We start from the raw sequence: 10177 nt of genomic DNA, 5'->3' as shown, positions 1-10177 counted from the left end.
TGGCATGATTTAACATGTTTGGAAAGTTCAAAATGTGACATGTTTTAAGAAGTTCATTTAAATGTACCATGTATATCATAATTGTAACTAAAAGATACTTTATTTACTAAAATGTTTAAGTTTGATTTACTCACTTTAATCAAAATTATGTTAAGTAGATTTGACTTCATTTTATACCAGTAAGATAAGAAAAAATAATACAAGTAAATCTTACAAGTTGCTCATTTCAGTATTCACACAGCCCTAGTGTCTGAATAATTCATTGTCGTTTTTTGCTAGGGGTGTTTGCGAAGGCAAGAATAGCTTAAATGAATATTGCTCATACTTGGGTTGGTTTTTCCCATAACTCTAAATATTAAGCATTACTGCATAACTTGTCTTGCACCAGTTACGCTACAGACATGAATAATACCTAAAAAAAGTTTTACCTTACAATTTTACATGATGAATAAAAAGAACCGCGATGACAGAAAGGTGCTTGAGCTTGTTCCTGGCAGTTACATATGGCTCCATATGGCTAGGATTATGTATGGGGACAGGGTTGGGCATCTGCTGCCTGCCAGGAACAAACCCAGGCACCTTTATACAATGTAAGAACATTCAAAAACCTCCCCATAGACTTGAATTAAAAGGAGGGAACTACTGCATACAGAAGGCACCATAATATCATAAACACTTGGAGCACATCTCAAATCACATTAGCAAAAGCATCACGATGTGTTAGCAACGACCCACGACATCAGTGCCGTTAGCATTGTGGCAGTGAGTTTGCATGGGCAAGCACAACTCGCATCTACTTCAGTTTGCTCCTTTCTTGTCATTTGAATCCACTTTCCATATACATTTATGACTATGCAAAAATAGAGTGAAGACGAGAGTGAAAATAAAGTACACAAAACAAACATGTAGAGCATTAAGGGGTTTTATTTTGTGGTGCTTGTTAAGTTGGCAATATGCACTGTTGTTATAAAGACAAACTCAAAGAAAACAATCTGGTACAGAATTCGCCATGAGACAAACTCTTGACTTTAGGATTTAGTGCAAGAGCGAAACACCTGTAATCTTGGTGCCCAGTGTTCTAAAACAAAACCTGCCATACACAAGATTTTATTTTTATTAATAACAGTCTTCTGTTCCCTATATGTGGCTACACATATTTTGACTCTTATACATGACAGGCTTTAACATAACAGATTTGGTCTAGGCATCACTGCGAGGATAACTTTATTCTCACTGCTGTATAATCGGTTCTGGTTTAACATTGCATTTCTAAACTGCATTAGAATCGGTTTAAATACAAACACAACAGGACAAATACATGTACATTGGCTTGGTACTAACAAACCAGACTTTTACACAAATAAAAGTAAAAATAAAAATAAATACAAAGGTGCAGCATGGCAATCTGGTGTTAAGGTTATATAACCCGTTCAGTAATTACTATATATTAAAACAAGCTCCCGAATGCAAATGATACCTTAAATATGTAGTTTAATGAACATGTGCTGATGCATAAATACTTTTCAGCATATACTCAATGAGTGGACACTTGCAAGGACAAAGAATTAATAAGATAAAACAGTTAAATGTTTATGGTCTTTAGGTCTACAACATTAAATCCCTGTACCCCTTTGTATGACAGAAAAATAAAAACGCATATTGTAATAGTTCCTTTCTTTAACAGCGATGTGAAAGGTGCAGCTCTGGTTTACATTATTCTAGAAGTGTGTGTTATGATTTAGATTAAAATGCACTGGATTTATATGGAGGAACTCTTGAAAAGCAATTAAGGCATCAGACGGTTAATTGGTTTACTGACAGTGTCATCTTTACTGACAGACCTTTAAGGCTGATGTTGGAGTCTCAGCTCATTCTCTTATCCAGATTTCTTAGCCACAGCTAAACCAACCAGACCCACCAATCCAGCCAAACCAAGACCAATTCCACCAACAATCGCCATCCCAACAAGCCCATCTAGAGGACATAAGAGAGAAGCACATTGAATACAAATTGATGCTGCATGTGAAAACTACATAAACCGGCTGCTGTTATACTATTTAACCGATATACTATAACCTGACCAGTACCTGAGAAACTATACATACAGAATGGAGAAATGGACTACACTTACACAAGTAGATACTTCATACATGTACATATTTTGAATAGATACATACATACAGTGCATCCGGAAAGTATTCACAGCGCTTCACTTTTTCCACATTTTGTTATGTTACAGCCTTATTCCAAAATGGATTAAATTCATTATTTTCCTCAAAATTCTGCAAACAACTTTTTACATTGTCATTATGGGGTATTGTTTGTAGAATTTTGAGGAAAATAATGAATTTAATCCATTTTGGTATAAGGCTGTAACATAACGAATTGTGGAAAAAGTGAAGCGCTGTGAATACTTTCTGGATGCACTGTATGTACATGCAGTACTCTGCAAAAGTTAGGCATTTGTTCAAATAAAACCATGCAGATAACAGGAGCTTCAGTTAATTACAATGGGGACAAAATATGAGCTCAGTGATTTCGACCATGGGATGGTTTTATTTTTTAATTAACTGAAGCTCTTGACCTGAATGATTTTATGCACTGCAGCCACACGATTGGCTGATTAGATGAATCGCATGAATAAGTAGGTGTAAATGTGTAACTAATAATGGTCACTCAGTGTATACTGTGTATATGTTTCCAAGCACTATTCAACAGCAACAACACCACCACCACCACCACCACCGATGGAGGACACTAGGATCAGAGCTATGCTTTTATTAGGGCTGTTTTACACCGTGTCTTCAGGTTACAGTCTTTACACTGGATGCGTCCCTGAAGCTGCAGTGAGAGTAGAAATGAGGCACTCAATCCATTTCAACTAGAGATGGACGAGACTAGTTGACAAAATGGTTCTGATGCTGCTAGTCGACACATGAATTACTAGTTGGTTAATATTTTTCCCCATTTAACTTTAAACATTTACATTTGGCTTTATATTTTTTTGCAGAAGCAGCACTTAAATTACTGTCATATTAATGTTACACATTTGAAATATAATTAATAATACAGATATTATTTAATAAGAGGATATCTGGAGCAGATACAAAGTTTAATTTCTTCCCTCTCTCACCCGCGGCGTGCAGGAAAATGTCCTCTCGCTAGACAAGCAAACTCAGCAAAGTAGCTATAGAAATCAGTTCGGTGGTGGTGTGGGAAGCGGATTTCTGAAATGTTTGAAAGTCCCTATGGATGTTTTCACATTTGAGTCTTCTTTAAGTCTCTGCATGCTTGTAAGTTATTTTTCGCACAGCGGGTTTTTTCAAGTGCAGGATGATCATCTCCGGTGAGTTAAGTTGTATCTTTCACCAGATCACATTGACGTGTTAATTTTGCTCATTAAAAAAAAACAATTATGCTTTTGAGTAATTAGCTGTTCTAGGCAAGGAAGGCCATTTTTTAATCTGCTGATAAAAGCGGCTATTTTCAACGAATTCAACTGCTTAACGAGTTAAAATATATTTTATTCTGTGTGGATGTAATGTTTAGAATAATTTTTTTATCCTATAGCACATTTTTTGTACATCGTAACTGCTATTGGTTAACGTTCTAAACAGAACTGTCATATTAGATCAGTGGCTAATGCATGACCGCACCTCATGAACTTTTCAGTGCATTTTTTTTTTTCTCTCGTAGATTTGTCTTACCCGTTATTTTCAACAATGCCCTGAGTGTTTTAATATGTCAAGTAATTTTTACTTTGTGAATTCCGTTTGGAACAAGATATTAGGTTTACATTCTGCACTACTCATTCAACAGTTTTAAACAAATAAACCTGCAGTCACTAAAGGTAAATGAGTGTCATGTTCTATATTTAACGTAGGCTACAATGATCATAATGCAAGGCGAGCAATCGCAGATAAATGCCCTTTTTCAGTGGAATTTAGCGTTGGATTTGAAATAGATCAAGTATTTTAAATGGGTCGTATAAACTAAATATTTTGACTGTATTCTGAACTTTAGTTTCTTTTTAGACTAGTCAACTCCAAATGTTTTGTTTAAATGTCAGTAAAGTTAGTCGTTCTGCACAACCTAACTTTAACCAGTGGAAAACATATTGAAAATGGACTTCATCCAATTTATCAACTTTTTCGAGAATTTGTTGGTTACTCCCATTAAGGGAATTGAAAAATTAGCAAAATCCTCGAGTAGCAGGCAGGCAGTCGGTTTACTAATGGTGGCTGCCGACTCTTTGCATTTCTCATTGCTTTGTGCGCCATACGTGTTTGACCAATCACAAGTTGCAACAGTCCCTCTTCTCCCAAAGTAGTATCTACTCTGGAGTAGGACCTAAAAATTATTCTAAAGTCCCTCTAAACAGCTAAAAGGAACTATAGTAAAAAGTCCAAGTAAAAGCACCAGGCTTTAGTTCCTGCAGTGGGAAAAGGCTTATGAAAGTGGACGAACACTGCACTTTGTTGGCGGGGATTCTTTGATTTGTGTATATTATTTCTTCAGGATCATAGGTAGTGTAGTTTCTCACTACTAATGGATGTTTATATACTTGTGGCAGGGCGGAGGGCGAGCAGAGTCATGATTCCGCACACCTGGCCCACAATCAGGCCAATTAGCCCTCCAGAGGGATAAAGGCCAACAGAAGACAGCAGCGTGACAGAGAGAGAGAGATTTACAGCAGCTGTCCAACACCTGTGTGTGCGCGCGTTTGTCTTTTTGGTTCAGTTTTATATTAAACTATTATTTATATTGTCAAGCCGGTTCTCGCCTTCTCGTTTCCATGAATCCCGTTACATTGGAGCTGAAACCTGGGAAGGAGGAGAGATGCTCCATAGTGGAGTCCTCGCCACTACCATCCACCCCAACGGAGAAGCTGCGGCCATCTGACGGGGGATGGAGGAGCCCAGCCGCCTGAGAGCAGACGAACGGATGCAGACTACGAAGGGAGAATGGGCTCCTAGCCAACCGCCTGGAGTGGTCAGGGCCGCTGCCAGGGTCGGGGGAGACCCCTTCATTTTCCCCGAGAACGCAGCGGGGGCTCCTCGGCCTGAGAGAACGAGGGAGAAATGTGGCAGGGCTGAGGGTGGGGCCGGGTCATGATTCCGCACGCCCTGGCCCCAATCAGGCTAATCAAGCCTCAGAGAGGGATAAAGACCGACTGGAGACTGCAGTGTGACAGAGTGTGTTACGGGCAGCTGTCCGACACCTGTGTGGGTGTTTGTCTTTTTGGTTGAGTTTTATATGAAACTATTTATATTATCAAGCCAGTTCTTGCCTCCTGCTTTCCAATAATCTCTTTACAATACTGTGCACAGTATGTGTGCTTCATCTCACCTTTCTTCATGGCTTTGTCAATAAGCTTTTCTAGTTCTAAAGCTTGAGAATTTCCTGGTTCGTTCTTCAGTAAAGTCCTGATATATTTCAGACCTCTCTCATACTCCTGTGAATAAAAATGGAGAATGAGTGTGGAAAGTCATTTCAACTGCAAGTGTGTGATGTAAATATTCAAGGCTTTCTTAAACACCTTGAGCTTGTAGTTTGCAACAGCGAGGTAAAACAGGTAATCCCGCTGGTCATCCTTGGTGCTCTTATGAATAAGCTCTAGAGAAAGAAAATTTTTCAATATTTAGATAAGAGAAAAAAATATGGGAATTGTAAAGATTGAGGTAGAATACAGAATAATGGGGAACAAAGTGGAATGCAGATGTTCATGCCTTCTAACCACACATATTTATGGCAAACAGAAAAGCATTACCCTGCAAATATTTTTTAAAGCATTCTGTTCATATCTATGTTGATTAACAATAGTACCAAGGCCGTAACCATGACTTAAATATTATGGGGGGACAAAACATTTTGGAGGGTGGGGGTCACAGGTGTTGAAGTCACAAATATAAATGGTCCCATTTAGTTCTTTAAAATAGTAAAAGCGTTGATTGGAATAATTTTCTGAATAAAAGGCTTTAAATGCAATAAAAGGCTCTACATTTTATAATTAGATATTGTTTTTAAGTCTGAGTTTAAGGACAAGACAAACACTGTATCTGCATTGACAACAATTTGCCTGTTTAAGCCATCTTTTCTTTCGTTTGTTTTTTTTTCCACTTTGTTTAAAACCAGGATGTTTTCCTGCATAACCGAATGACAGTAAGACAGCAGTACATAATGGACTGCAGCATATCAGCAACAAGGATATCAATTATGATATCCCCCTCAGTGTATATTGAGGTTACGGCTCTGACTAGTACTATTGTGAATGCCATAATGTACCACTTCAAGGCTGTGATCCTCACTATAAACCAATGTTTAATTGTGGTCACACCCTTATACAAAAGTTCAGCAGTCCCATATGAATTTAACAAACAAAAACATTTTAACCTCTTCATTGTCCTTCCTAACAGATAAAGAATGAAGCATAGTCATCCAGAATCAAAAGAACATAATCAGAAACAAGACATAAAAATATAACGACTCTGAAGTTGCAATATAGTTGGAAGTTGTGCAATTAAATTGTAGCTCCTCAAACAACTTCCAAATCAGCCGAGTGACAGGATAGCAATTGAAATAATATAAAATCACAGACAGGAAGCCATTTTGACTGCTCAAAATGACACGAAGGGCAACAATAAAACTGTACCCATTCTCTCGCTGACTGATTACTACTTTTTCAAATGGGTTTATAGATTTTGATGTACTATGGCCAGAATATCAAGTTCTCAAGTATTAAAAATGATTCACAGCATTCACACACGGAGTCGTGAATTCTCGGATCTGAAGGTGGAGAGCACTCTTTGTTCTCTAATCGAGAAAGCACTCCACTAAAAGTCATACTGATATTATGCATTTATTGTAGGAGCCACTATTCAAGTACTTCACCAGTGTAACATGCATTAGTTCTGGCAACATCAATACACTTACATATGAGATTGGGAAGCAAAAGACCTTGATCAGTGTAGACTCCTTGAACAGCTAACTTTCATTGAACAAATCCTGGCATGATTATAATATGTGAAGTTACTGTAATAACATTATTTTAAAAATCATCATTAGCCATTGTTTTTTTATTTAATTCTAAATATTGATTAATATATCAGCAAGTTATGGAGAACAACTGCTTGATGTCATATGTACTATTTATAAGTAGTCATTTGCAGTCTAAAAAGTTATAAATATAAACAAATATTTACATTTAAAATAGTTTTAATGACTTCAATCTGTACATTAAGATACATCAATTAAAGGAATAGTTCACCAAAAAGGTTTTATTCTGAAGTGATCCAATTGGTTTTAGGGGAGAACAGACCAAAATGTAATTCCTTTTTTACTGTACATCTTGACATCAGTCTCCTTGGCTATCATGATTTCAAGCTTTATTATACTTCCATAGCGCCATCTAGCATTCTGTGCATGCATTAAGCACTATGAAGTGTAATTGAGCTTGAAATCATGATCATGCCTAGAGACTAGAGGTTGACTGATATATAAATTTTGCCGATTAATTGGCACCGATAACAGATTTCTGGACCTATCGGTTAAATAATCCACACCGATAGCTGGAGTGGCTGGGAAGTGTCTGCTGTCATTATACAGTATGAGAGTGGCCTTTAGAGGCAAAATAATCACTTCACTGATACTTTTGGTGTTTGTTTTGACACGCAAGACTACAATCTGCATGGAGCGGAACACTTCAGATGTGGATTTAAAACATTAACAATAACAAGGTTATATGCTGCATTAGTAGAGAACATTAAAGCGAACCTCAAGCGGTTAGAACAATGTGACAAAAATACATGCAAATCCTACCCAAATGTTTAAATGTCATGATTGTTACAATCCAGCTGGTCACGTTTATGCATTCGTTAGCCACCCAAATTGCATATTTAAAGCTAAAGTTCATTACGGTCTGTTGTGTTCTGTACGTTTGAACAGCTCCAGGTCTGGGGTCAAAGTCTAGTCTTAGAATTAGTTCATATATATTCATATTTAATTAATTTTAAAAAGTACAATACAATTTCATGTTTCAGTCATGACCAACTTAGTTATTTGAATCGATAAAATCTGTTCTCACTCAAAACAGATCATATCGTTTCTGAAGACATGGATTAAACCACTGGATTAATTTTGTGCTGCCATTATGTGCTTTTTGGAGCTTAAAAGTTCTGGTCACCATTCACTTGCATTCAATAGACCTACAGAGCTGAAATATTCCTATAAAAATCTTTGTGTTCTGCAGAAGAAAAACAAATCTGGGATGACATGAGGGCGAGTAAATGATGACAGAATATTTATTTGGGATTAACTATCTCCAAGTAAACCTTCTGACAAGCAAATCAAATGTGGTAATCAGGACATGACAGACAATAATGATCTTTGCACTCTAATGATCTCACACATCTGACTCAACTGAACAAAGATCAAATTTCTCATTGAAATCGTGTATTATTGTTACCATCGAGCAGCACGATTCCCTTCTTGATGTCCTCCGGGTGTTTGCTCCTGATCAGACACCAGGCATACTCGAACTGAGTGTCTTTAGAAACACACTTCTTCGCCAACTCTGCCTTGAATTTCTTTTCAAATTTCTGAAAGTCAAAAGTAATACAGAATTGACGACAAACTGCCCACGATCATTGGGCCAAATATGAAGCGCGACACAAATTAATGAGAATCATTAAGACTGAGGTTCGGAGGGGCACATTCACACATACCCAAAGCCGTTTTCACATATGTTAATTCACGGGAATTGGTTCAAATAGATACGAGAAAAGACTACAAATTACCTCCAGGTCCTCTGGAGCAACAACGTCACCCACAACAGCCTCCATGATGACGGAAACTATGATGTGTTTACACCGGAAGCTCCCCAGTCACATGGCTTCAATTCCACTTTTATAGCCGTTTGGGTTCCGGGAGTATTTTACCCATTAATTTCTTCCATAGACTTTTAATAAACTCCTTCATAAAAGAGTTTTAAGCCACGAACCAAACCAACCAGCTTCGATGTGAATCACAACATTGCAAAATCTGACATAAAGTCAAAGGTACAAGGCTGTGTACTTACCGTCTTTTATGAAGGCACAAACTACAATCCCATGAAGCATTGCGAATGATGTAATTTAAAAGGTATTTAAGGAAATATATAAATCTTTTGATTTCAGGTTGTTGTTTATAAGTATAGAAACAGTATATTTTACGTTTATTGCAAAATATCCTAATATGTACACATTTGTGGATTTCATGGGCGGTCATTTACACACCATATGCACATTTTTCAATTTATATCAATGTTAAATTAGCAATCTGGAACGATTTCACCGTGACGCCATCTGACCAGCTTAAATACGGGACAAATCGGAAGGGCTTTGAGACAAGTCTTTTTAACGAGTCAGTTCACTTGGCGGCCTTCTTTGGAACTCTCCTGGGAAGCTTTTTTTTTTATTATTAATTTAAACGAGCGGCATGCAAGTGCAGCTCCTAACTACTTGAATGGGGAAAGAACGAAATCTCCAAAACTGTTGGTCAAGAGTTCGATCAAAGAACTTATATCAAATCAGTAAAATACAATCTAACAACATTGGTATCATAAAATTGAGATTTTTACCTTAGATTACGCGAAACAACTAATATTTTCTGGCTCGTATAGCTAATGCCCATGCGCGTTATAGAGTTGATTGACAGGCGATGTCTGTATCTCAAAGTTGAACTGTAAAGGTTGGACTTCCTTTCATTTTTTAACACCAGTGGCCCGTCTCTTCGAAACGATCTCTGATCTCTAATATCTCTGATATTACGTGCTGACGTGCTTTATAGCATGATTTGTGTTTGTTTCACAGCAGTATACGTTTGGACGCTTCCTCTGTTGCCTTGTTTATAAAAGAACGATAAGCAACACATCGCAGTGTTAAATGTATATAGATATCACAATTATTACATAAAGTTTTACAAAATTATTAGTTCAAAATGTTTCATTAATTCGGGTGACGAGTTATTCACACGTGCGTTCAGATAGTTTTTCCACATTGCACACAATGATTTTCACTCGCAAAAGCAACCTTTTGACAAACGCAGGACAATTTCTCTCCAAAACGTGCATACAAAGATGAGGAAAAATTACGGTCACATGATACAGATTGATTAACGGAGCCAATCTGACAGGTGTGCC

At 37.3% G+C, this 10177-nt stretch overlaps 1 protein-coding gene across 1 annotated transcript; it reads right to left on the bottom strand.

Moving 5' to 3' along the window:
• Positions 1 to 906: 906 nt before the first annotated feature.
• Positions 907 to 8868, bottom strand: LOC127638154 (mitochondrial fission 1 protein-like). The gene is made up of 5 exons (XM_052119558.1): positions 8796 to 8868; positions 8465 to 8597; positions 5540 to 5616; positions 5350 to 5455; positions 907 to 1974 (listed from the first exon to the last, which is right to left on the bottom strand). Exons 1-5 carry the CDS (start codon positions 8838 to 8840, stop codon positions 1877 to 1879), a joined length of 459 nt encoding a protein of 152 aa, XP_051975518.1. The 5' UTR covers positions 8841 to 8868; the 3' UTR covers positions 907 to 1876.
• Between the last annotated feature and the right edge of the window lie 1309 nt (positions 8869 to 10177).

Source organism: Xyrauchen texanus, chromosome 4, assembly GCF_025860055.1.
Source record: "Xyrauchen texanus isolate HMW12.3.18 chromosome 4, RBS_HiC_50CHRs, whole genome shotgun sequence".
Taxonomy (NCBI): Eukaryota; Metazoa; Chordata; class Actinopteri; order Cypriniformes; family Catostomidae; genus Xyrauchen; species Xyrauchen texanus.
The sequence above is the reverse complement of the archived record's forward strand: the minus strand, read 5'-3'. Positions and strand labels throughout refer to the sequence as shown.